The sequence below is a fragment of the Nerophis ophidion genome, linkage group LG02 (assembly GCF_033978795.1).
Source record: "Nerophis ophidion isolate RoL-2023_Sa linkage group LG02, RoL_Noph_v1.0, whole genome shotgun sequence".
Lineage (NCBI taxonomy): Eukaryota > Metazoa > Chordata > Actinopteri > Syngnathiformes > Syngnathidae > Nerophis > Nerophis ophidion.
Window position 1 is genome coordinate 1,245,466 of NC_084612.1, and position 25,639 is coordinate 1,271,104.

Below are 25,639 nucleotides of genomic sequence, written 5' to 3' on the forward strand. Positions count from 1 at the left end.
ACATAGTAGTGAGAGTCCAGTCCATAGTGGATCTAACATAATAGTTAGAGTCCAGTCCATAGTGGATCTAATATAATAGTGAGAGTCCAGTCCACAGTGGATCTAACATATTAGTGAGAGTCTAGTGACAGTCCATAGTGGATCTAACATAACAGTGAGAGTCCAGTCCATAGTGGATCTAACATAGTAGTGAGAGTCCAGTCCATAGTGGATCTAACATAATAGTGAGAGTCCAGTCCATAGTGGATCTAACATAATAGTAAGAGTCCAGTCCATTGTGGATCCATCATAATAGGGAGAGTCCAGTCCATGGTGGATCCAGCATAATAGGGAGAGTCCAGTCCATAGTGGATCTGACATAGTAGTGAGAGTCCAGTCCATAGTGGATCTAACATAATAGTGGGAGTCCAGTCCATAGTGGATCTAACATAGTAGTGAGAGTCCAGTCCATAGTGGATCTAACATATTAGTGAGAGTCCAGTCCATACTGGAGCTAACATAATAGTGAGAGTCCAGTCCATAGTGGATCTAACATAATAGTGTGAGAGTCCAGTCCATGATGGATCTAACATAATAGTGAGAGTCCAGTCCATGGTGGATCCAACATAATAGTGAGAGTCCAGTCCATAGTGGATCTGACATAGTAGTGAGAGTCCAGTCCATAGTGGGGCCAGCAGGAAACCATCCCGAGCGGAGACAGGTCAGAGATGTCCCCGACCGATGTCTGTGCAAGCGGTCCACCCCGGGTCCCGACTTTGGACAACCAGCGCTTCATCCATGGCCACCGGACCTGTGCTCCCACCCTCCACGAAGGCGAGGGGTGCAGAGCAGAAAAGAGATGGCAGATCAACTGGTCTAAAAAGGGGGTTTATTTAAAAGCTAGAGTATACAAATGAGTTTTAAGATGGGACTTAAATGCTTCTACTGAGGTAGCATCTTTAACTGTTACATTCCAGAGTACTGGAGCCCGAATAGAAAACGCTCTATAGCCCGCAGACTTGTTTTGGGCTCTGGAAATCACTCTTAAGCCGGAGTTCTTTGAAGGCAGATTTCTTGCCGGGACTTATGGTACAATACAATCTGCAAGACAGAATGGAGCTAGACCGTGTGTTACCCGATACAACTAACAAACATCCCTGACACTTACAGATGAGACTCCGCCCCCTTCGACTGAACCAGGAGCACACTTTTGGGGCCCAAAAGTTGATCCGGGTGTTTGTCATTCCAGCATCTCTGTAGGCAGATTTTCACCGACGCCGCCTTCGCCAGCTGCCGCAACCTTCTAGACCTGGACGCCTTTGTCAAAGCGTGCTTGTCTGACATCCGCCGCGCCTCCTCCCGCAACGCCAGCGTCCCGTCCCTCTGTCAGACCGTCTCGGAATTCTCCAGACAGTGCGTCCACGCAGGGGGAGCCCCGGGAAAATGGAGGAACGCCACTTTCTGCGGTAAGCACCGGGGGGTGGCGTGAATAAATGCTTCGATTTTACACTCCGGCCACGCTTGCCCATGCAGACAGGAAGTGTCCGTCCAACATGGAGTTTTTGGAGTGCAGCAGCTCGTGTCCTGACAGCTGCAGCAACCCCGAGGCCAGCCGCACCTGCGACACCCACTGTCACGACGGCTGCAGCTGCCCCAACGGTAAGTGCGCAGTGGGTCACCCCGCCACTTTCCCTCAGTGGGTCAGCGATGTTCCCCCGCCTCAGGCACGATCCTGGATGACATCAGCGACTCCGGCTGCGTTCCTGTTGACCAGTGTCCATGTCTGCACAAAACCCAAGTGTACCAGTCTGCACAGTCCTTCTCCTACAACTGCGGAACATGGTGAGACCACGACACTGCACCCCTCAACCTACCAAACTAAACATTTCACCTGAGCAACTTTATGAGGACACTGTCTCAAAACTCGGTCCACTGGACACGCTTGCTCGGTATAGCTCGGTTGGTAGAGTGGCCGTGCCAGCAACTTGAGGGTTCCAGGTTCGATTCCCACTTCCGCCATCCTAGTCACTGCCGTTGTGTCCTTGGGCAAGACACTTTACCCACCTGCTCCCAGTGCCACCCACACTGGTTTAAATGTAACTTAGATATTTGGTTTCATTATGTAAAGTGCTTTGAGTCACTAGAGAAAAGCGCTATATAAATATAATTCACTTCACTTTTACTGCGGAAGAACTACAAAACCAGTAAAGTTGGCACGTTGTGTAATTCGTAAAATACAAACAGAATACAATGATTTGCAAATCCTTTTCAACTTATATTCAATTGAATAGACTGCAAGGACAAGATATTCATTGTTGGAACTGAAAAACTTTTTTTTTTTTGCAAATAATCATTTGCTTAGAATTTAATGGCAGCAACACATTGCAAAAAAGTTGGCACAGAGGCATTTTTACCACTGTGTTACATGGCCTTTCCTTTTAACAACATTCAGTAAACGTTTGGGAACTGAGGGGACCAATTTGTAAAAAAAATTTCAGGTGGAATTCTTACCCATTCTTGCTTAATGTACAGTTTAAGTTGTTCAACAGTCCTGGGGTCTCCGTTGTACTATTTTAGGCTTCATATTGTGCCACACATTTTCAATGGGACACAGGTCTGGACTACAGACAGGCCAGTCTAGTACCTGCACTCTTTTACTATGAAGCCACCCTGTTGTAACACATGGCTTGGCATTGTCTTGCTGAAATAAGCAAGGGTGTCCATGATAACGTTGCTTGGATGGCAACATATGTTGCTCCAAAACATGTATGTACCTTTCAGCATTAATGGTGCTTTCACAGATGTGTACGTTAGCCATGCCTTGGCCACTAATACACCCCCATACAATCACAGATGCTGGCTTCTGAACTTTGCGGATGTTTCTTTTCCTCTTTGTTCCGACGTCCACAGTTTCCATAAACAATTTGAAATGTGGACTTGTCAGACCACAGAACACTTTTTTTACTTTGCATCAGTCCATCTTAGATGAGCTCGGGCCCAGCGATGCCGGATGCATTTCTGGGTGTTGTTGATAGATGGCTTGGGCTTTGCATTGTAGAGTTTTAACTTTTACTTACAGATGCAGTGACCAACTGTAGTTACTGACAGTGGTTTTCTGAAGTGTTCCTGAGCCCATGTGGTGATATCCTTTAAACACTGATGCAGTACCACCTGAGGGCTCAAAAGTCACGGGTATTCAATGTTACGTGCGGTGATTTTTCCAGATTATCTGAACCTTCTGATGGTATTACAGACCGTGGGTGGTGAAGTCCCTAAATTCCTTGCAATAGGTTGTTGAAAAATGTTGTTCTTAAACTGATTGCAATTTGCTGACACATTTGTTTACAAAGTGGTGACCCTCACCCCATCGTTGTTTGTGAATGACCAAGCATTTCATGGAAGCTGCTTTTATACCCAATCATGGCACCCAACTGTTCACAATTAGCCTGTTCACCTGTGGGATTTTCCAAATAAGTGTTTGTTGAGCATTCCTAGACAGACGCTTTAACCAACTAAGCCACAGCACCGCTTGCAAGTCTGCTGTTGAATAGATTAATTCTGAAACTTCCACGCAATGAGCTACTTTCACCTCAAAAGGAACCACTGGGATTTTAACATGGAATCACCTGTATACTAGACAGGCATTTTAACCAACTAAGCCTCAGCACCACCTGAGATTGAAAAAATCAAAACTGTAAACGTTTGGAGATCTGATTGACAATCAAATCTGTAAATGGTTGCAATGTAGCACCAGAAGTGGTATTTAAGCAGAGTCACAGCTATTTGAAAGCAACACGGAAAGGCAAAAATCTCCAAATTTCATTAGTTCATTTGGTAGACAGTGGGATTTGTCTTTGCATACAGTTTGTGCTGCCCTAAAAGGCACTGCTGGGATTCAAACCCAGGATCTCCTGTTTACTATACAGGCGCTTTAACCAACTAATCCACAGCGCCACCTGAGATTGCCTGTCAAATCTGTAAGAATGTGCAGATAGGATTGCCAATCAAATCCGTAAACTTGTGCAATGTAGCAGAAGTATTTTTTAAGCAGATTCACAGCTATTCGAAAGCAACCATCTTGAAATTTCATTAGTAGAGAGTGGGATTTGAACCCAGTATCTCCTGTTTACTAGACAGGCGCTTTAACCAACTAAGCCACAGCACCACTTGTAATCCTTTTGTTGACTAGATTAAATCTAAAACGTTCAAGCACTGAGCTACTTTCACCTCAAAAAGAACCACTGGGACTTGAACCAAGAATCTTCTGTATAATAGACAGGCACTTTAACCAACTAATCCACAGCACCAACTGAGATTGACAATCAAATCTGTAAGAAACTCAATGTAGCACCAGAAGTGTTATTTAAGCAGATTCACAGCTATTTGAAAGCAACATGGAAAGGCAAACATCTCCAAATGTCATTAGTTTGATTAGTAGACAGTGGGATTTGTCTTTGCATACAGTTTGTGCTGCTCTAAAAGGCACTGCTGGGATTTGAACCCAGGATCTCCTGTTTACTAGACAGGCGCTTTAACCAACTAAGCCACAGCACCATGTTTTATATGTAGATAGACAATTAAATCTGTAAGGGCAAATTTTCATTGGATATTCCAAAACCACATGAAAAGGCACATTTAATATGTTTTTATAAAGTTGATCGGTAGAGAGTGGAACTTGTCCTTGCATACCAATTAGTGCTGCCCAAAAGGCAATGCTGGGTTTCATATCCAGGATTGCGTGTTTACATGGTAGGTACTTTAACCAATTTAGCCTCAGCACCACTGGTGAAACTACTGAGACTGTACTCCTGTACCAAGGTTTTGTGTGGTTGGCCTGAGCCTGCAGTTGGACAAGAATACCTAAGGCACTGCTGGGATTTGATCTCAGGATCTCCTGTTTACGAGACAGGTGCTTTAACCAACAAAGCCACAGCACCACCTGAGACTGCCAATCAAATCTGTAAAAAATTCCAGATTTGATTGTGAACAGTTGGGTGCCATGATTGGGTATAAAAGCAGCTTCCATGAAATGCTTGGTCATTCACAAACAACGATGGGGTGAGGGTCACCACTTTGTAAACAAATGTGTCAGCAAATTGCAATCAGTTTAAGAACAACATTTTTCAACAACCTATTGCAAGGAATTTAGGGACTTCACCACCCACGGTCTGTAATACCATCAGAAGGTTCAGATAATCTGGAAAAATCACCGCACGTAACATTGAATACCCGTGACTTTTGAGCCCTCAGGTGGTACTGCATCAGTGTTTAAAGGATATCACCACATTGGCTCAGGAACACTTCAGAAAACCACTGTCAGTAACTACAGTTGGTCACTACATCTGTAAGTAAAAGTTAAAACTCTACTATGCTGTCCAAAAGGAAATGCTGGGTTTTGGACCCAGGATTGCATGTTTACCAGGCAGGTTTTTCAACCAAGTAAGCCTCAGCACCACTTGTGCAAGTACTGAAACTGTCCTCCCGTGTCAATGTTTGGTGTGGTTGGCCTGAGCCCGCAGTTCGACAAGAATATCTTAGGCACTGCCGGGATTTGAACCCAGGAGCTCCTGTTTACTAGACAAGCGCTTTAACCAGCTAAACCACAGCACCACTCGCATATATAGATTAGTTCTAAAACTTCCACGAACTCAGCTACTTTCAGCTCAAAAGGAACCACTGGGATTTGAACCTATTATCTCATGTATACTAGACAGGCACTTTAAACAACTAATCCACAGCACCACCTGAGATTGACAATCAAAACTGTAAAAATGTGCAGATTTGATTGACAATCAAATCTGTAAATGGTTGCAATGTAGCACCAGAAGTGGTATTTAAGCAGAGTCACAGCTATTTGAAAGCAACACAGAAAGGCAAATATTTCCAAATTTCATTAGTTCATTTGGTAGACAGTGGAATTTGTCTTTGCATACAGTTTGTGCTGCCCTCAAAGGCACTGCTTGGACTTGAACCCAGGATCTCCTGTTTACTTGACAGGCGCTTTAACCAATTAATCCACAGCGCCACCTGAAATTATCAATCAATTCTGTAAGAATGTGCAGATAGGATTGCCAATCAAATCCGTAAACTTGTGCAATGTAGCAGAAGTGTTTTTTAAGCAGATTCACAGCTGTTCGAAAGTAACCATCTCAAAATTTCATTAGTCGAGAGTGGAATTTTTCTTAGCTGCCCTAAAAGGCACTGCTGGGATTTGAACCCAGTATCTCCTGTTTACTAGACAGGCGCTTTAACCAACTAAGCCACAGCACCACTTGTAATCCTTTTGTTGACTAGATTAAATCTAAAACGTACAAGCACTGAGCTACTTTCACCTCAAAAAGAACCACTGGGACTTGAACCCAGAATCTTCTGTATAATAGACAGGCACTTTAACCAACTAATCCACAGCACCAACTGAGATTGACAATCAAATCTGTAAGAAAATGCAACGTAGCACCAGAAGTGGTATTTAAGCAGATTCACAGCTATTTGAAAGCAACATGGAAAGGCAAACATCTCCAAATGTCATTAGTTTGATTAGTAGACAGTGGGATTTGTCTTTGCATACAGAGTTTGTGCTGCTCTAAAAGGCACTGCTGGGATTTGAACCCAGGATCTCCTGTTTACTAGACAGGCGCTTTAACCAACTAAGCCACAGCACCATGTTTTATATGTAGATAGACAATTAAATCTGTAAGGGGAAATTTTCATTGGATATTCCAAAACCACATGAAAAGGCACATTTAATATGTTTTTATAAAGTTGATCGGTAGAGAGTGGAACTTGTCCTTGCATACCAATTAGTGCTGCCCAAAAGGCAATGGTGGGTTTCATAACCAGGATTGCGTGTTTACATGGCAGGTACTTTAACCAACTAAGCCTCAGCACCACTGGTGAAACTACTGAAACTGTACTCCTGTACCAAGGTTTTGTGTGGTTGGCCTGAGCCTGCAGTTGGACAACAATACCTAAGGCACTGCTGGGATTTGGACCCAGGATCTCCTGTTTACGAGACAGGTGCTTTAACCAACTAATCCACAGCACCACCTGAAGTTGACAATCAAAACTTTAAACATTTGCAGATCTGATTGACAATCACTTCTGGAAAGCTTTGCAACGTTGCACCAGAAGTGGTATTAAAGCAGATTCACAGCTATTCAAAAATAAGCAACCTCCTCCAAATGTCATTATTTGATTAGTAGACAGTGGAATTTGTCTTTGCATAGAGTTTATGCAGTCCTGAAAGGTACTGCTGGGACTTGAACCCAGGATCTCCTGTTTACTAGACAGGCGCTTTAACCAACTAAGCCACAGCACCACCTTAGACTGACACTCAAATGTGTAAAAAATTCCAGATTTGATTGACAATCAAATCTGTAAAAATGTGCACTGTAGTACCAGAAGTGGTATTTAAGCAGATTCACAGCTATTTGAAAGCAACATGGAAAGGGAAAAATATCCAAATTCCATGACTTCGATTAGTAGACAGTAGGATTTGTCTTTGCAAAGTTTGTGCTGCCCTAAATGGCACTGCTGGGATTTGAACCCACGATCTCCTGTTTACAAGTCCAGTAATTTAACCAACTAATCCACAGCACCACCTGAGACTGACAATCAAATCCGTAAAAAATTCCAGATTTGATTGACAATCAAAGCTGTAAAAATGTGCACTGTAGTACCAGAAGTGGTATTTAAGCAGATTCACAGCTATTTGAAAGCAACATGGAAAGGGAAAAATCTCCAAATTCCATGACTTCGATTAGTAGACAGTAGGATTTGTGTTTGCAAAGTTTGTGCTGCCCTTAAAGGCACTGCTGGGATTTGAACCCAGAATCTCCTGTTTACAAGTCCAGTAATTTAACCAACTAATCCACAGCAGATTCACAGCTATTTGAAAGCAACATGGAAAGGGAAAAATCTCCAAATTGAATTGGTATACAGTGGGATAGACAATGACAACAATGAAAGATAGACACTGAATTAACATTTGTATTGGAACACCCGAATAACAGATATTCCAAAACCTCACCGAAAGGCACATTTAATATCTTTTTATAAGTTTGATAGGTAGAGAGGGGAACTTGTCCTTGCATACCAATTAGTGCTGCCCAGAAGGAAATGCTGGGTTTTAGACCCAGGATTGCATGATTACCAGGCAGGTTTTTCAACCAAGTAAGCCTCAGCACCACTTGTGCAACTACTGAAACTGTCCTCCCGTGTCAATATTTGGTGTGGTTGGCCTGAGCCTGCAGTTCGACAAGAATATCTTAGGCACTGCTGGGATTTGAACCCAGGAGCTCCTGTTTACTAGACAAGCGCTTTAACCAGCTAAGCCACAGTACCTCTTGCAGTTTTAGATTAGTTCTATAACTTCCACGCACTAAGCTACTTTCAGCTCAAAAGGAACCACTGGGATTTGAACCTATTATCTCATGTATACTAGACAGGCACTTTAAACAACTAATCCTCAGCACCACCTGAGATTGACAATCAAAACTGTAAAAATGTGCAGATTTGATTGACAATCAAATCTGTAAATGGTTGCAATGTAGCACCAGAAGTGGTATTTAAGCAGAGTCACAGATATTTGAAAGCAACACGGAAAGGCAAATATTTCCAAATTTCATTAGTTCATTTGGTAGACAGTGGAATTTGTCTTTGCATACAGTTTGTGCTGCCCTCAAAGGCACTGCTCGGACTTGAACCCAGGATCTCCCGTTTACTTGACAGGCACTTAACCCAATTAATCCACAGCACCAGCTGAGATTATCAATCAATTCTGTAAGAATGTGCAGATAGGATTGCCAATCAAATCCGTAAACTTGTGCAATGTAGCAGAAGTGTTTTTTAACCAGATTCACAGCTATTCGAAAGCAACCATCTTGAAATTTCATTAGTAGAGAGTGGACTTTGTCTTTGCTGCCTTAAAAGACACTGTTGGGATTTGAACCCAGCATCTCCTGTTTACTAGACAGGCGCTTTAACCAACTAATCCACAGCACCACTTGTAATCCTTTTGTTGACTAGATTAAATCTAAAACGTTCAAGCACTGAGCTACTTTCACCTCAAAAAGAACCACTGGGACTTGAACCAAGAATCTTCTGTATAATAGACAGGCACTTTAACCAACTAATCCATAGCACCAACTGAGATTGACAATCAAATCTGTAAGAAAATGCAACGTAGCACCAGAAGTGTTATTTAAGCAGATTCACAGCTATTTGAAAGCAACATGGAAAGGCAAACATCTCCAAATGTCATTAGTTTGATTAGTAGACAGTGGGATTTGTCTTTGCATACAGAGTTTGTGCTGCTCTAAAAGGCACTGCTGGGATTTGAACCCAGGATCTCCTGTTTACTAGACAGGCGCTTTAACCAACTAAACCACAGCACCATGTCTTATATGTAGATAGACAATTAAATCTGTAAGGGGAAATTTTCATTGGATATTCCAAAACCACATGAAAAGGCACATTTAATATGTTTTTATAAAGTTGATCGGTAGAGAGTGGAACTGGTCCTTGCATACCAATTAGTGCTGCCCAAAAGGCAATGGTGGGTTTCATAACCAGGATTACGTGTTTACATGGTAGGTGCTTTAACCAATTTAGCCTCAGCACCACTGGTGTAACTACTGAAACTGTACTCCTGTACCAAGGTTTTGTGTGGTTGGCCTGAGCCTGCAGTTGGACAAGAATACCTAAGGCACTGCTGGGAATTGAACCCAGGATCTCCTGTTTACTAGACAGGGGCTTTAACCAACAAAGCCACAGCACCACCTGAGACTGCCAATCAAATCTGTAAAAAATTCCAGATTTGATTGACAATCAAATCTGGAAAAATGTGCAATGTAGCACCAGAAGTGGTATTTAAGGAGATTCACAGCTATTCCAAAGCAACGTGGAAAGGGAAAAATCTCCAAATTTAATTTGTAGACAGTGGGATAGACAATGACAACAATGAAAGATAGACAATGAAATCTATAAGGGGACATTTGAGTTGGAACACCCGAATAACAGATATTCCAAAACCTCATCGAAAGGCAGATTTAATATATTTTTATAAGTTTGATAGGTAGAGAGTGGAACTGGTCCTTGCATACCAATTAGTGCTGCCCAGAAGCAAAAGCTGGGTTTCGGACCCAGGATTGCATGTTTACCAGGCAGGTTTTTCAACCAAGTAAGCCTCAGCACCACTTGTGCAACTACTGAGACTGTACTCCTGTGTCAATATTCGGAATGGTTGGCCTGAGCCTGCAGTTGGACAAGAACATGCCAAAAGGCACTGCTGGGATTTGAACCCAGGATCTCCTGTTTACTAGACAGGCGCTTTAACCAGCTAAGCCACAGCACCACTCACATATCGGCGTGGCGCAGTGGTAGAGTGGCCGTGTGCAATCCGAGGGTCCCTGGTTCAATACCCACCTAGAACCAACCTCGTCACGTCCGTTGTGTCCTGAGCAAGACACTTCACCCTTGCTCCTGATGGGTGATGGTTAGCGCCTTGCATGGCAGCTCCCTCCATCAGTGTGTGAATGTGTGTGTGAATGGGTAAATGTGGAAGTAGTGTCAAAGCGCTTTGAGTACCTTGAAGGTAGAAAAGCGCTATACAAGTACAACCCATTTATCATTTATTTAGATTAGTTCTAAAACTTCCACGCACTTAGGTACTTTCAGCTCAAAAGGAACCACTGGGATTTGAACCTATAATCTCATGTATACTAGACAGGCACTTTAAACAACTAATCCACAGCACCACCTGAGATTGACAATCAAAACTGTAAAAATGTGCAGATTTGATTGACAATCAAATCTGTAAATTGTTGCAATGTAGCACCAGAAGTGGTATTTAAGCAGAGTCACAGATATTTGAAAGCAACACAGAAAGGAAAACATCTCCAAATTCCTTTAGTTCATTTGGTAGACAGTGGAATTTGTCTTTGCATACAGTTTGTGCTGCCCTCAAAGGCACTGCTCAGACTTGAACCCAGGATCTCCTGTTTACTAGACAGGCGCTTTAACCAATTAATCCACAGCGCCACCTGAAATTATCAATCAATTCTGTAAGAATGTGCAGATAGGATTGCCAATCAAATCCGTAAACTTGTGCAATGTAGCAGAAGTGTTTTTTAAGCAGATTCACAGCTGTTCGAAAGTAACCATCTCAAAATTTCATTAGTCGAGAGTGGAATTTGTCTTAGCTGCCCTAAAAGGTACTGCTGGGATTTGAACCCAGGATCTCCTGTTTACTAGACAGGTGCTTTAACCAACTAAGCCACAGTACCACTTGCAAAGTGTTAGTTGACTAGCTTAGTTCTAAAATGTACAAGCACTGAGCTACTTTCACCTCAAAAAGAACAGCTGGGATTTGAACCCAGAATCTCATGTATACTAGACAGGCAAATTAACCACTTGTAAAAATGTGCAATGTAGCACCAGAAGTGGTATTTAAGCAGATTCACAGCTGTTCGAAAGCAACAAGAAAAGGGAGAAATCTCCTAATTTCATTATTTCGATTGATAGTCAGTGGGATTTTACTTTGCCTACACAGTTTGTGATAACCCACAAGGCACTGCTGGGATTTGAACCCAGGATCTCCTGTTTACTAGACAGGCGCTTTAACCAACTAAGCCACAGCACCACATGGAAGTCTCCTGTTGAAAAGATTAATTCTAAAACTTCCATGCACTGCGCTACTTTCCCGTCAAAAGCAACCACTGGGATTCGAACCCGGAATCTCCTGTAAACTAGACAAGCACTTAATGCAACTAACCCACACACCACCTGAGATTGACAATAAATCCTGTCAGAATTTTGCAGATCTAATGTACAATAAAAGCTGTAAAACTTTGCAAAGTCGCACCAGAAGTGCCCTAAAAGGCACTGCTGGGATTTAAACCCATGATCTCCTGTTTACTAGACAGGCGCATTAACCAATTAATCCACAGCACCACCTGAGATAGTCAATCAAATCTTCAAGAATGTGTAGATAGGATTGCCAATCAAATCCGTTTGTCTTAGCTGCCCTAAAAGGCAGTACTGGGATTTGAACCCAGGATCTCCTGTTTACTAGACAGGCGCTTTAACCAACTAAGCCACAGCACCACATGGAAGTCTCCTGTTGAAAAGATTAATTCTAAAACTTCCATGCACTGCGCTACTTTCCCGTCAAAAGCAACCACTGGGATTCGAACCCGGAATCTCCTGTAAACTAGACAAGCACTTAATGCAACTAACCCACACACCACCTGAGATTGACAATAAATCCTGTCAGAATTTTGCAGATCTAATGTACAATAAAAGCTGTAAAACTTTGCAAAGTCGCACCAGAAGTGCCCTAAAAGGCACTGCTGGGATTTAAACCCATGATCTCCTGTTTACTAGACAGGCGCATTAACCAATTAATCCACAGCACCACCTGAGATAGTCAATCAAATCTTCAAGAATGTGTAGATAGGATTGCCAATCAAATCCGTTTGTCTTAGCTGCCCTAAAAGGCAGTACTGGGATTTGAACCCAGGATCTCCTGTTTACTAGACAGGCGCTTTAACCAGCTAAGCCACAGCACCACTTGCAATACTTTTGTTGACTAAAACATACAAGCACTAAGCTACTTTCACCTCAAAAAGAACCACTGGGACTTCGATTGGTAGACAGTGGAATTTGTCTTTGCATACAGAGTTTGTTCTGCCCTACAAGGGGGAAATTGTTGATTTCGGTTGCACATTTGAGTTACAGGGAAATAAAGGGAGTTATTTGCTTTTATAAAAGCGTTATCATAATGATATGATAAATGGGTCCAAAAACTATTTGATAAAGTTGTTATGAAATACTTTTTGGTTCCATTTGCTTTTAACAAAATAAACCAAGTATTGTGAGTGTATATTACCTTTCTGTATTTGTATCTGAAGCAGCAAAACATACTTTGTATGATCGCATTCATTTCGTCTTAAAGTTCAGTTTGGAGAAGTATTTAATCTTGGATACAGTATATAATCCTCCATATTGGCAGAAACATTCATTTAATTCAATTTCATTACAAGAAATTAATTAAAAAATATTTTTTATCTGACAAAAAACACCCACAAACGCTGGCTTACTGTAATAAAAATGCCATGTTTGTTTAAATACAGTTAAAAAAAAAGACAAGAAAAAAAATGCTGGCTTCAGCTGGAGAGACCTGTGTCTGCTAGTTTGAGCACTCCCACTTCTCCCAGTGTGGCGAATCAGAGTACTGCTGATGCATTGAACTGCAAGTTGACAATATATCGCCCCCTACCTTGAGGCAGAGGTACTTGCTGCCTCAAGACCTACCTTTTCAACGTGGCAAAAAGCATGCGCCCCCTGGCACGCACACGCCCAATACACACTGTGTGTAGCCGTGGAGGCACCGCCTGTGTCTGGCTCACTTCTAATCTGCTGCATTGTTTTGATCAGGAAACATGGAATTTCCGCGATTTTGACCAGACAATAATCAAAATATACGGGAACCACACCAAAATCACAAAGAAAGCATGAACCAAAAGAGAAATATTAAAAATGTATTTTATTTTATTACTTTGTTTTGGAACATCTAATTATTAAGCCACCTGGTGGCAGGTGAGGCACTGCCTCACTTGCCTCCCCTGACAGCACATCACTGCACAGTACCATGTTTTATATTGTAGATAGACAATTAAATCTGTAAGGGGAAATTTGCTATGGAACACCCGAATAAGTTGCATTTATAGCACCACTTGCAATGCTTTTGTTGACTAGCTTAATTCTAAAATGTATAAGCCCTGAGCTACTTTCACCTAAAAAAGAACCACTGGAATTTGAACCCAGAATCTCCTGTATAATAGACAGGCACTTTAATCAACTAATCCACAGCACCAACTGAGATTGACAATCAAATCTGTAAGAAAATGCAATGTAACACCAAAAGTGGTATTTAAGCAGATTCACAGCTATTTGAAAGCAACACGGAAAGGCAAACATCTCCAAATACACACTGTGTGTAGCCATGGAGGCACCGCCTGTTTCTGCCTCACTTCTCATCTGCTGCATTGTTTTGATCAGGAAACATGGAATGTCCGCATTTATGCAGACTCACAGATATTCCAAAGCCACATGAAAAGGCACATTTAATATGTTTTTATATGTTTGATCGGTAGAGAGTGGAACTTGTCCTTGCATACCAATTAGTGCTGCCCAAAAGGAAATGTTGGGTTTCATACCCAGAATCTCGTGTTTACACAGTAGGTGCTTTAACCAGGTAAGTCTCAGCACCACTGGTGTAACTACTGAAACTGTACTCCTGTACCAAAGTTTGGTGTGGTTGGCCTGAGCCTACAGTTGAACTAGAATACCTAAGGCACTGCTGGGAATTGAACCCAGGATCTCCTGTTTACTAGACAGGTGCTTTAACCAACTAAGCCACAGCACCGCTTGCAACTTTTCTGTTGAATAGATCAATCCTAAAACTTTCACACACTGAGCTACTTTCGCCTCAGAAGGAACCACTGGGACTCTAACCCAGAATCTCCTGTATACTAGACAATCACTTTTACCAACAAAGCTTCAGCACCACGGGAGATTGATATTTCAAAATGTAAAACTTTGCAGATCTGATTGACAATCCAATCTGTAAAAACAATCAATGTAGCACCAGAAGTGGTATTTAAGCAGAGTCACAGCTATTTGAAAGCAACATGGAAAGGGAAAAATATCCAAATACTGCTAGTTCAACTGGCAGACAGTGGAATATGTCTTTGTGTACACAGTTTGTGCTACCTTACAAGGCACTGCTGGGATTTGAACGCAGGATCTCCTGTTTACTAAACAAGCGCTCTAAACAACTAAGCCACAGCACTGCTTATAAAGCTTCTGTTGACTAGATTAATTCTAAAACTTCCACGCATTGATCTACTTTCACCTCAAACGGAACCTCCGGGATTTGAACCTAGAATCTGATGTATACTTAACAGGCACTTTAACCAACTAAGTCTCAGCACTTGGCAATGTAGCACCAGAAGTGGTATTTAAGCAGATACACAGCTATTCAAAAGTAAGCAACCATCTCCAAATGTCATTATTTGATTAGTAGACAGTGGAGTTTGTCCTTGCATAGAGTTTATGCTGCCCTGAAATGTACTGCTGGGAGTAGAACCCAGGATCTCCTGTTTTCTTGACAGGCACTTTAATCAACTAAGCCACAGCACCACCTGAGATTGACTATCAAATCTGTAAAAATGTGCAATGTCGCAACAGAAGTGTTATTTAAGCAAATTAACAGCTATTCGAAAGCAACATGGAATGGGAAAATTCTCCAAATGTCATTAGTCGATTGGTAGACAGTGGGATTTGTGAGGAACTTCTCCTTGCATACTAATAGATAGATAGATAGATAGATAGTACTTTATTGATTCCTTCAGGAGAGTTCCTTCAGGAAAATTAAAATTCCAGCAGCAGTGTACAGAGTTGAGATCAATTTAAAGAAAAAAGTAAAAAGTAAAATAATGGGGGTTTAAAAGGAAACAAAATAGAGAAATATTACAAAAAGAATAAAAACAATGGGAATAACAATATAACAGTAAAATAAGATAATGAGGGAAGCCCAATAGGTACTGCTGGGATTTGAACCCAGGATCTCCTGTTTACTAAACAGGTACTTTAACCAGCTAAACCACAGCACCACTTGCTGGATTATGGTTGAATTTCTAGACTTTCACGCACTGAGCTGATTTGACTTCAAAAGGAACCACTGGGATTTGAACCAACAATCTCCTGTATACTCGACAGGCACTTTAACCAACTAACCCCAGCATCACCTGAGATTGACAACCAAAACTGTAAATATTTGCAGATCTGATTGACAATCAAATCTGTAAAAGTTTGCAATGTAGCACCAGAAGTGGTATTTAAGCAGATTCACAGCTATTAGAAAGCAATATGGAAAGGGAAAAATATCCAAGTTCGATTAGTAGACAGTGGGATTTGTCTCTGCATACAGAGTTTGTGGTGCCCTAAGAGGTACTGCTGGGATTTGAACCCAGGATCTCCTGTTTACTAGACAGGCGCTTTAACCAACTAAGCCACAGCACCATGTTTTATAATATAGATAAACAATTAAATCTGTAAAGGGAAATTTGCATTGGAACACCCGAATAAGTTGCATTCATGCAGACTCAGAGATATTCCAAAGCCACATTTACTATGTTTTTATATGTTTGATCGGTAGAGAGTGGAACTTGTCTTTGCATACCAATTAGTGCTGCCCAATAGGCAAAGCTGGGTTTCGGACCCAGGATTGCCTGTTTACTTGATAGGCGCTTTAACCAGCTAAGCCTCAGCACCACTTGTGCAACTATTGAAACTGTACTCCTGTGTCAATGCTCAGGAGTATGCTCAAAGATCAATATTTATGATACTGCTGGGATTTGAACCCATGATCTCCTGTTTACTAGACAGGCGCTTAAACCAACTAAGCCACAGCACCACTTGCGATATTTTTGTTGAATAGATTAATTCTAAAACTTCCACGCACTGAGCTACATTCTCCTCAAAAGGAACCACTGGGACTTGATCCCAGAATCTCCTGTATCCTAGACAGGCACTTTGACCAACTAAGCCTCAGCATCACCTGAGATTGACAATCAAAACTGTAAAAATGTGCAGATTTCATTGACAATCAAATCTGTAAATGGTTACAATGTAGCATTAGAAGTGGTATTTAAGCAGATTCACAGATATTCGATAGCAATCATGTCCAAATTTCATTAGTAGAGAGTGGAATTTGTCTTTGCTGATCTAAAAGGTACTGCTGGGATTTGAACCCAGGATCTCCTGATTACTAGTCAGGTGCTTTAATCAACTAAGCCACAGAACCACTCTCAAGCCTTCTCCTGAATAGATTAATTCTAAAACTTTCACCTCAAAAGGCACCTCTGGGATTTGAACCTAGAATCTGATGTATACTTAACAGGCACTTTAACCAACTAAGTCTCAACACCACCTGAGATTGACAATAACAAATGTAAAGATTTGCAGATCTTGATTGACAATCAAATCTGTAAAAAAGTGCAGATTTGATTGACAATCAAATCTGTAGCACCAGTAGAGTAATTTCAGCAGATTCCCAGGTATTTGAAAGGAACCATCTCCACATGTCATTAGTTCGATTACTAAACAGTGGGAGTTGTCTTTGCGTACAGTTTTTATTGCCCTAATAGGTACTGCTGGGATTTGAACCCAGGAATCTCCTGTTTACTAGACAGGCGCTTTAACCATCTAAGCCACAGCACCATGTTAGATGTTGTAAAAAGACAATTAAATCTGTAAGTGAAAATTTGCATTATAACCACTGAATAAGTTGCATTTATGCAGACTCACAGATATTCCAAAGCCACATGAAAAGGCACATTTAATATGTTTTTATATGTTTGATCGGTAGAGAGTGGAACTTGTCCTTGCATACCAATTAGTGCTGCCCAAAAGGCAATGCTGGGATTCGGACCCAAGATCGCATGTTTACCAGGCAGGTGCTTTAACCAACCAAGTCTCAGCACCACTCGTGCAACTAATGAAACTGTACTCCTGGGTACATTTTTGGTGTGGTTGGCCTGAGCCTGCAGTTGGACAAGAATATCTGTGATCCCAGCAGTGCTTTAAAAGGTACTGCTGGGATTTGAACCTAGGATCTCCTGTTTACTAGACAGGCGGTTTAACCAACTAAGCCACAGCACCACTTACATGTCAAACATTGAATAGATTAATTCTAAAACTTCCACGCACTGAGCTACTTTCACCTCAGGAGGAACCACTGGGATTTGAACCTCAAATCTCATGTATACTAAACAGTTACTCTAACCAACTGAGCCTCAGCACCACCTGAGATTGACAAAATTTGCACATCTTATTGACAATCAAATCCGTAAAACTTTGCAATGTAACACCAGAATCTGTATTTAAGCAGATTAATAGCTATTCGAACGGAAACAATCTGTCTTTGCATACAGAGTTTGTGCTGCCCTAAAAGGCACTGCTGGGATTTGAACCCAGGTGCTTCTGATTACTAGACAGGCACTTTAACCAACTCAGCAATTGCACCAATTCTAATGCCCGGGTCACATTTGATATGTTTTCAAAAATGTGATCGTTAGAGAGTGGAACTTGTCCTTGCATACCAATTCGTGCCACCCAAAAGACAATTCCGAGTTTTGGTCCTAGGATTCCATGTTTACCTGGCAGGTTCTTTAACCACTTGTGCAACTACTGAAACTGTATTCCTGTATCAAAGTGATTGCCTTGAGTCTGCAGTTGGATAAGAAAATCCAAAGTACTGCCGGGATTTGAACCCAAAATCTCCTATTTAAAAGACAGGAGCTTTAACCAGCTAAGCCACAGCGCCACTTGCAAGTTTTCTTTCGAATAGATTAATTCTAAAACTTTGACGGGATTAACTACTATCACCTCAAAATGAACCACTGGGATTTGAACCTATAATCTCATTTATTCGAGACAGGCACTTTAACCAACTAATCCTCAACACCACCTGAGATTGACAATCAAAATTGTATAACTTTGCAGATCTGATTGACAATCAAATCTGTAAAACAACGTTGCACCAGAAGTAGTATTTAAGCAGAGTCACAGATTTTCAAAATTAAGCAACCTCCTCCAAATGTCATTATTCAATTAGTAGACAGTGGATTTGTCTTTACATAGAGTTTATGCAGTCCTGAAAGGTACTGCTGGGAGTTGAACCTGAGATCCCCTGTTTACTAAACAGGCACTTCAACCAACTAAGCCACAGCACCACCTTAGACTGACACTCAAATGTGTAAAAAATTCCAGATTTGATTGACAATCAAATCTGTAAAAATGTGCACTGTAGTACCAGAAGTGGTATTTAAGCAGATTCACAGCTATTTGAAAGCAACATGGAAAGGGAAAAATCTCCAAATTCCATGACTTCGATTAGTAGACAGTAGGATTTGTCTTTGCAAAGTTTATGCTGCCCTAAAAGACACTGCTGGGATTTGAACCCAGGATCTCCTGTTTACAAGTCAGGTGCTTTAACCAACTAAGCCACAGATCCACTCTCAAGTCTTCTGTTGAATAGATTAATTCTAAAACTTTCACCTCAAAAGGAACCTCTGGGATTTGAACCTAGAATCTGATGTATACTTAACAGGCACTTTAACCAACTAAGTCTCAGCACCACCTGAGATTGACAGTAAAAAATGGAAAGATTTGCAGATCTTGATTGACGATCAAATCTGTAAAAAAGTGCAATGTAGCACCAGAAGTGGTATTTAAACAGATTTACAGCTATTCAATAGAAAGATGGAAAGGCAAACATCTCCAAATGTCGTTAGTTTAAGTGGTAGACAGTGGGATTCGTCTTTGCATACAGTTTGTGCTGCCCTAAAAGGTACTGCTGGGATTTGAACCCAGGATCTCCTGTTTACTAGACAGGCACTTTAACCATCTAAGCCACAGCACCGTGTTAAATGTTGTAAAAAGACAATTAAATCTGTAAGTGAAAATTTGCATTATAACCACTGAATAAGTTGCATTTATGCAGACTCACAGATATTCCAAAGCCACATGAAAAGGCACATTTAATATGTTTTTATATGTTTGATCGGTAGAGAGTGGAACTTGTCCTTGCATACCAATTAGTGCTGCCCAAAAGGCAATGCTGGGATTCGGACCCAAGATTGCATGTTTACCAGGCAGGTGCTTTAACAAACGAAGCCTCAGCATCACTTGTGCAACTAATGTAACTGTACTCCTGGGTAAATATTTGGTGTGGTTGGCCTGAGCCTGCAGTTGGACAAGAATATCTGTGAACCCAGCAGTGCTTTAAAAGGTACTGCTGGGATTTGAACCCAGGATCTCCTGTTTACTAGACAGGCGGTTTAACCAACTAAGCCACAGCACCACTTACATGTCAAACATTGAATAGATTAATTCTAAAACTTCCACGCACTGAGCTACTTTCACCTCAGGAGGAACCACTGGGATTTGAACCTCAAATCTCATGTATACTAAACAGTTACTCTAACCAACTGAGCCTCAGCACCACCTGAGATTGACCAAATTTGCACATCTTATTGACAATCAAATCCATAAAACTTTGCAATGTAACACCAGAATCTGTATTTAAGCAGATTAATAGCTATTCGAACGAAAACAATCTGTCTTTGCATACAGAGTTTGTGCTGCCCTAAAAGGTACTGCTGGGATTTGAACCCAGGTGCTTCTGATTACTAGACAGGTACTTTAACCAACTCAGCAATTGGACCAGTTCTAAATCCCGAGTCACATTTGATATGTTTTCAAAAATGTGATCGTTAGAGAGTGGAGCTTGTCCTTGCATACCAATTCGTGCCACCCAAAAGACAATTCTGAGTTTTGGTCCCAGGATTCCATGTTTACCTGGCAGGTTGTTTAACCACTTGTGCAACTACTGAAACTGTATTCCTGTATCAAAGTGATTGCCTTGAGTCTGCAGTTGGATAAGAATATCCAAAGTACTGCCGGGATTTGAACCCAAAATCTACTATTTAATAGACAGGCGCTTTAACCAGCTAAGCCACAGCGCCACTTGCAAGTTTTCTTTCGAATAGATTAATTCTAAAACTTCCACGGACTAAGCTACTTTCACCTCAAAATGAACCACTGGGATTTGAACCTATAATCTCATGTATTCTAGACAGGCACTTTAACCAACTAATCCTCAACACCACCTGAGATTGACAATCAAAACTGTATAACTTTGCAGATCTGATTGACAATCAAATCTGTAAAACAACGTTGCACCAGAAGTGGTATTTAAGCAGAGTCACAGATATTCGAAATTAAGCAACCTCCTCCAAATGTCATTATTCGATTAGTAGGCAGTGGATTTGTCTTTGCATAGAGTTTATGCAGTCCTGAAAGGTACTGCTGAAATTTGAACCTGAGATCTCCTGTTTACTAAACAGGCGCTTCAACCAACTAAGCCACAGACCCACCTGAGACCAACAATCAAATCTGTAAAAATGTGCAGATTTGATTGACAATCAAATCAAAAATGTGCACTGTAGTACCAGAAGTGGTATTTAAGCAGATTCACAGCTATTTGAAAGCAACATGGAAAGGGAAAAATCTCCAAATTCCATAACTTCGATTAGTAGACAGTAGGATTTGTGTTTGCAATGTTTGTGCTGCCCTAAAAGACACTGCTGGGATTTGAACCCAGGATCTCCTGTTTAAAAGTCAGGTGCTTTAACCAACTAAGCTACAGAACCACTCTCAAGTCTTCTGTTGAATAGATTAATTCTAAAACTTTCACCTCAAAAGGAACCTCTGGGATTTGAACCTAGAATCTGATGTATACTTAACAGGCACTTTAACCAACTAAGTCTCAGCACCACCTGAGATTGACAATAACAAATGTAAAGATTTGCAGATCTTGATTGACGATCAAATCTGTAAAAAAGTGCAACGTAGCACCAGAAGTGGGTCATTAAACAGATTTACAGCTATTCAATAGAAACATGGAAAGGCAAACATCTACAAATGTCGTTAGTTTAATTGGTAAACAGTGGGATTCGTCTTTGCATACAGTTTGTGCTGCCCTAAAAGGTACTGCTGGGATTTGAACCCAGGATCTCCTGTTTACTAGACAGGTACTTTAACCAACTAAGCCACAGCACCGTGTTAGATATTGTAAAAAGACAATTAAATCTGTAAGGGAAAATTTGCATTGGAACAACTGAATAAGTTGCATTTATGCAGACTCACAGATATTCCAAAGCCACATAAAAAGGCACATTTACTATGTTTTTATATGTTTGATCGGTAGAGAGTGGAACTTGTCCTTGCATACCAATTAGTGCTGCCCAAAGGGCAATGCTGGGATTCGGACCCAAGATTGCATGTTTACCAGGCAGGTGCTTTAACAAACGAAGTCTCAGCACCACTTGTGCAACTAATGAAACTGTACTCCTGGGTAAATATTTGGTGTGGTTGGCCTGAGTCTGCAGTTGGACAAGAATATCTGTGATCCCAGCAGTGCTTTAAAAGGTACTGCTGGGATTTGAACCCAGGATCTCCTGTTTACTAGACAGGCGCTTTAACCAACTAAGCCACAGCACCACTTACATGTCAAACATTGAATAGATTAATTCTAAAACTTCCACGCACTGAGTTACTTTCACCTCAGGAGGAACCACTGGGATTTGAACCTCGAATATCATGTATACTAAACAGTTACTCTAACCAACTGAGCCTCAGCACCACCTGAGATTGACAATCAAAACTGTATAAATTTGCAGATCTGATTGACAATCAAATCTGCCACACTTTGCAATGTGGTAGCAGAAGTTTTATTTAAGCAGATTCACAGCTTTTCGAAAGCAGCCATATCCAAATTTCATTAGTTCGATTAGTAGACAGTGGAATTTGTTTTGGCATACAGAGTTTGTGCTGCCCTAAAAGGTACTGCTGGGATTTGAACCTAGGATCTCCTGTTTACTAGACAGGCGCTTTAACCAACTAAGCCTCAGCACCGCTTGCAAGTCTTCTGTTGAATAGATTAATTCTAAAACTTCCACACACTGAGCTACTTTCACCTCACTTTAACCAACTAAGCCACATAATGACCAGATATCACCAATCACATCTGCAAAAACATGCAATGTAGCACCAGTAGTGTTATTTCAGCAGATTCTAAGTTATATTAAAGGAACCATCTCCAAAAGTCATTAGTTCGATCAGTAAACAGTGGGATTTGTCTTTGCGTACAGAGTTTCTGTTGCCCTAATAGGTACTGCTAGGATTTGAACCCAGGATCTCCTGTTTACTAGACAGGCGCTTTAACCATCTAAGCCACAGCACCGTTTTAAATGTTTTAAAAAGACAATTAAATCTGTAAGGAAAAATTTGCATTGGAACAACTGAATAAGTTGCATTTATGCAGACTCACAGATATTCCAAAGCCACATGAAAAGGCACATTTAATATGTTTTTATATGTTTGATCGGTAGAGAGTGGAACTTGTCCTTGCATACCAATTAGTGCTGCCCAAAAGGCAATGCTGGGATTCGGACCCAAGATCGCATGTTTACCAGGCAGGTGCTTTAACCAACTAAGCCTCAGCATCACTTGTGCAACTAATGTAACTGTACTCCTGGGTAAATATTTGGTGTGGTTGGCCTGAGCCTGCAGTTGGACAAGAATATCTGTGATCCCAGCAGTGCTTTAAAAGGTACTGCTGGGATTTGAACCCAGGATCTCCTGTTTACTAGACAGGAACTTTAACCAACTAAGCCACAGCACCGCTTGAAAGTCTTCTGTTGAATAGATTAATTCTAAAACTTCCACACACTGAGCTACTTTCACCTCAGGAGGAACCACTGGGATTTGAACCTCAAATCTCATGTATACTAAACAGTTACTCTAACCAACTGAGCCTCAGCACCACCTGAGATTGACCAAATTTGCACATCTTATTGACAATCAAATCCATAAAACTTTGCAATGTAACACCAGAATCTGTATTTAAGCAGATTAATAGCTATTCGAACGAAAACAATCTGTCTTTGCATACAGAGTTTGTGCTGCCCTTAAAGGAACTGCTGGGATTTGAACCCAGGTGCTTCTGATTACTAGACAGGCACTTTAACCAACTCAGCAATTGGACCAATTCTAATTCCCGAGTCACATTTGCTTCCGCCCGATTGTAGCTGAGATAGGCGCCAGCGCCCCCCGCGACCCCAAAAGGGAATAAGCGGTAGAAAATGGATGGATGGATGGAGTCACATTTGATATGTTTTCAAAAATGTGATCGTTAGAGAGTGGAACTTGTCCTTGCATACCAATTCGTGCCACCCAAAAGACAATTCTGAGTTTCGGTCCCAGGATTCCATGTTTACCTGGCAGGTTCTTTAACCACTTGTGCAACTACTGAAACTGTATTCCTGTATCAAAGTGATTGGCTTGAGTCTGCAGTTGGATAAGAATATCCAAAGTACTGCCAGGATTTGACAGTGGGATTCATCTTTGCATACAGTTTGTGCTGCCCTAAAAGGTACTGCTTGGATTTGAACCCAGACTCTCCTGTTTACTAGACAGGCGCTTTAACCAACTAAGCCATAGAATCACCTGAGACCACCAATCACAGCTGTAAAAATGTGCAGATTTGATTGACAATCAAATCTGTAAAAACATGTAATGCAGAACCAGTAGTGTTATTTCAGCAGATTAACAGGTACTCGAAAGGAACCATCTCCAAATGTCATTAGTTCGATTAGTAGACAGTGGGATTTGTCTCTGCATACAGAGTTTGTGGTGCCCTAAGAGGTACTGCTGGGATTTGAACCCAGGATCTCCTGTTTACTAGACAGGCGCTTTAACCAACTAAGCCACAGAACCATGTTTTACATTGCAGATAGACAATTAAATCTGTAAGGGGAAATAGGCATTGGAACACCCGAATAAGTAGCATTTATGCAGACTCACAGATATTCCAAAGCCACATGAAAAGGCACATTTAATATGTTTTTATAGCTTTGATCGGTAGAGAGTGGAACTTGTCCTTGCATACATATTAGTGCTCCCCAATAGGAAAAGCTGGGTTTTGGACCTAGGATATCATGTATATCAGGTAGGTGCTTTAACCACTTGTGCAACTACTGAAACTGTATTCCTGTATCAATGTAGTTAGCCTGAGCCTGCAGTTGGATAAGAATGTCCAAGATACTGCTGGGATTTGAACCCAGGATCTCCTGTTTACTAGACAAGCGCTTTAACAAATAAGCCACAGTTACACTTGCGACCTAGTTGTCGAATAGATTAGTTCCAAAACATCCACGGCTTTAGCTACTTTCACCTCAAGAGGAACCACTGGGATTGGAACCTCTAATCTCAAGTATACTAAAAATGCAATTTAACCAACTAATCTTCAGCACCACCTGAGAGTGACTATCAAAACTGTATGAATTTGCAGATCTGATTGACAATCAAATTTGTAAAACTTTGCAACGTAGCACCAGAAGTGGTATTTAAGCAGAGTTACGGATATTCGAAAGCAACATGGAAACGGAAATATCTCCAAATGTCATTATTTCAATTGGTAGACGGTGGAATTCGTCTTTGCATACAGTTTGTGCTAATTTATAAGACCCTGCTTGGATTTGAACCCAGGCTCTCCTGTTTATTAGACAGGCGCTTTAACCAACTAAGCCACAGAATCACCTGAGGTGGCCAATCATATCTGTAAAAATGTGCAGAATTGATTGACAATTAAATCTGTAAAAACATGTGCAATGTTGCACAAGTGTTGTTATTTCAGCAGATTAACAGGTATTCGAAAGGAACCATCTCCAAATGTCATTAGTACGATTTGTAGAGCGTAGGGATTTTCCTTTGCGTACAGAGTTTGTGTTGCCCTAAAACGTACTGCTGGAATTTGAACCCAGGATTTCCTGTTTACTAGACAGGCGCTTTAGCCAACTAAGCCTCAGCACCATGTTTTAATTTTAAAAAGACAATCAAATCTGTAAGGGGAAATTTGCATTGGAACAATCCAATACGTAGCATTTATGCAGACTCACAGATATTCCAAAACCACATGAAAAGGCACATTTAATATATTTTTATAAGTTTGATCGGTAGAGAGTGGAAC

At 41.1% G+C, this 25,639-nt stretch overlaps 1 protein-coding gene and 33 non-coding genes across 34 annotated transcripts in view; 1 reads left to right on the top strand and 33 right to left on the bottom strand.

Moving 5' to 3' along the window:
• Window positions 1–25,639, top strand: part of LOC133535455 (mucin-5AC-like) — a 96,029-nt gene that overhangs the window by 7,779 nt on the left and 62,611 nt on the right. Inside the window, exons 6-8 of the mRNA XM_061875307.1 lie at window positions 1,229–1,445; window positions 1,513–1,638; window positions 1,704–1,821. Coding sequence (XP_061731291.1) covers window positions 1,229–1,445; window positions 1,513–1,638; window positions 1,704–1,821 — 461 coding nt within the window. The remainder of the gene's footprint in view (window positions 1–1,228; window positions 1,446–1,512; window positions 1,639–1,703; window positions 1,822–25,639) is intronic.
• Window positions 3,860–3,933, bottom strand: trnat-agu (transfer RNA threonine (anticodon AGU)). The gene has a single exon. It is a non-coding gene; the product is annotated as a tRNA-Thr (tRNA).
• On the bottom strand, window positions 4,460–4,533 carry trnat-agu (transfer RNA threonine (anticodon AGU)). Its single transcript has one exon. It is a non-coding gene; the product is annotated as a tRNA-Thr (tRNA).
• On the bottom strand, window positions 5,516–5,589 carry trnat-agu (transfer RNA threonine (anticodon AGU)). The gene has a single exon. It is a non-coding gene; the product is annotated as a tRNA-Thr (tRNA).
• On the bottom strand, window positions 6,176–6,249 carry trnat-agu (transfer RNA threonine (anticodon AGU)). Its single transcript has one exon. It is a non-coding gene; the product is annotated as a tRNA-Thr (tRNA).
• Window positions 6,568–6,641, bottom strand: trnat-agu (transfer RNA threonine (anticodon AGU)). The gene has a single exon. It is a non-coding gene; the product is annotated as a tRNA-Thr (tRNA).
• Window positions 6,951–7,024, bottom strand: trnat-cgu (transfer RNA threonine (anticodon CGU)). The gene has a single exon. It is a non-coding gene; the product is annotated as a tRNA-Thr (tRNA).
• trnat-agu (transfer RNA threonine (anticodon AGU)) lies at window positions 7,224–7,297 on the bottom strand. Its single transcript has one exon. It is a non-coding gene; the product is annotated as a tRNA-Thr (tRNA).
• On the bottom strand, window positions 8,249–8,322 carry trnat-agu (transfer RNA threonine (anticodon AGU)). Its single transcript has one exon. It is a non-coding gene; the product is annotated as a tRNA-Thr (tRNA).
• trnat-agu (transfer RNA threonine (anticodon AGU)) lies at window positions 9,301–9,374 on the bottom strand. Its single transcript has one exon. It is a non-coding gene; the product is annotated as a tRNA-Thr (tRNA).
• Window positions 9,684–9,757, bottom strand: trnat-agu (transfer RNA threonine (anticodon AGU)). The gene has a single exon. It is a non-coding gene; the product is annotated as a tRNA-Thr (tRNA).
• On the bottom strand, window positions 10,260–10,333 carry trnat-agu (transfer RNA threonine (anticodon AGU)). The gene has a single exon. It is a non-coding gene; the product is annotated as a tRNA-Thr (tRNA).
• Window positions 11,191–11,264, bottom strand: trnat-agu (transfer RNA threonine (anticodon AGU)). Its single transcript has one exon. It is a non-coding gene; the product is annotated as a tRNA-Thr (tRNA).
• On the bottom strand, window positions 11,547–11,620 carry trnat-agu (transfer RNA threonine (anticodon AGU)). Its single transcript has one exon. It is a non-coding gene; the product is annotated as a tRNA-Thr (tRNA).
• Window positions 12,011–12,084, bottom strand: trnat-agu (transfer RNA threonine (anticodon AGU)). Its single transcript has one exon. It is a non-coding gene; the product is annotated as a tRNA-Thr (tRNA).
• Window positions 12,475–12,548, bottom strand: trnat-agu (transfer RNA threonine (anticodon AGU)). Its single transcript has one exon. It is a non-coding gene; the product is annotated as a tRNA-Thr (tRNA).
• Window positions 14,334–14,407, bottom strand: trnat-agu (transfer RNA threonine (anticodon AGU)). The gene has a single exon. It is a non-coding gene; the product is annotated as a tRNA-Thr (tRNA).
• Window positions 15,583–15,656, bottom strand: trnat-agu (transfer RNA threonine (anticodon AGU)). The gene has a single exon. It is a non-coding gene; the product is annotated as a tRNA-Thr (tRNA).
• trnat-agu (transfer RNA threonine (anticodon AGU)) lies at window positions 15,992–16,065 on the bottom strand. The gene has a single exon. It is a non-coding gene; the product is annotated as a tRNA-Thr (tRNA).
• On the bottom strand, window positions 16,386–16,459 carry trnat-agu (transfer RNA threonine (anticodon AGU)). The gene has a single exon. It is a non-coding gene; the product is annotated as a tRNA-Thr (tRNA).
• Window positions 16,776–16,849, bottom strand: trnat-agu (transfer RNA threonine (anticodon AGU)). Its single transcript has one exon. It is a non-coding gene; the product is annotated as a tRNA-Thr (tRNA).
• Window positions 17,191–17,265, bottom strand: trnat-agu (transfer RNA threonine (anticodon AGU)). Its single transcript has one exon. It is a non-coding gene; the product is annotated as a tRNA-Thr (tRNA).
• trnat-agu (transfer RNA threonine (anticodon AGU)) lies at window positions 17,633–17,706 on the bottom strand. Its single transcript has one exon. It is a non-coding gene; the product is annotated as a tRNA-Thr (tRNA).
• trnat-ugu (transfer RNA threonine (anticodon UGU)) lies at window positions 18,987–19,060 on the bottom strand. Its single transcript has one exon. It is a non-coding gene; the product is annotated as a tRNA-Thr (tRNA).
• trnat-agu (transfer RNA threonine (anticodon AGU)) lies at window positions 19,395–19,468 on the bottom strand. The gene has a single exon. It is a non-coding gene; the product is annotated as a tRNA-Thr (tRNA).
• Window positions 19,836–19,909, bottom strand: trnat-agu (transfer RNA threonine (anticodon AGU)). The gene has a single exon. It is a non-coding gene; the product is annotated as a tRNA-Thr (tRNA).
• Window positions 21,187–21,260, bottom strand: trnak-uuu (transfer RNA lysine (anticodon UUU)). Its single transcript has one exon. It is a non-coding gene; the product is annotated as a tRNA-Lys (tRNA).
• trnat-agu (transfer RNA threonine (anticodon AGU)) lies at window positions 21,596–21,669 on the bottom strand. Its single transcript has one exon. It is a non-coding gene; the product is annotated as a tRNA-Thr (tRNA).
• On the bottom strand, window positions 22,037–22,110 carry trnat-agu (transfer RNA threonine (anticodon AGU)). The gene has a single exon. It is a non-coding gene; the product is annotated as a tRNA-Thr (tRNA).
• On the bottom strand, window positions 22,451–22,524 carry trnat-agu (transfer RNA threonine (anticodon AGU)). The gene has a single exon. It is a non-coding gene; the product is annotated as a tRNA-Thr (tRNA).
• On the bottom strand, window positions 22,779–22,852 carry trnat-agu (transfer RNA threonine (anticodon AGU)). Its single transcript has one exon. It is a non-coding gene; the product is annotated as a tRNA-Thr (tRNA).
• trnat-agu (transfer RNA threonine (anticodon AGU)) lies at window positions 23,220–23,293 on the bottom strand. Its single transcript has one exon. It is a non-coding gene; the product is annotated as a tRNA-Thr (tRNA).
• trnat-agu (transfer RNA threonine (anticodon AGU)) lies at window positions 24,314–24,387 on the bottom strand. The gene has a single exon. It is a non-coding gene; the product is annotated as a tRNA-Thr (tRNA).
• trnai-aau (transfer RNA isoleucine (anticodon AAU)) lies at window positions 25,134–25,207 on the bottom strand. Its single transcript has one exon. It is a non-coding gene; the product is annotated as a tRNA-Ile (tRNA).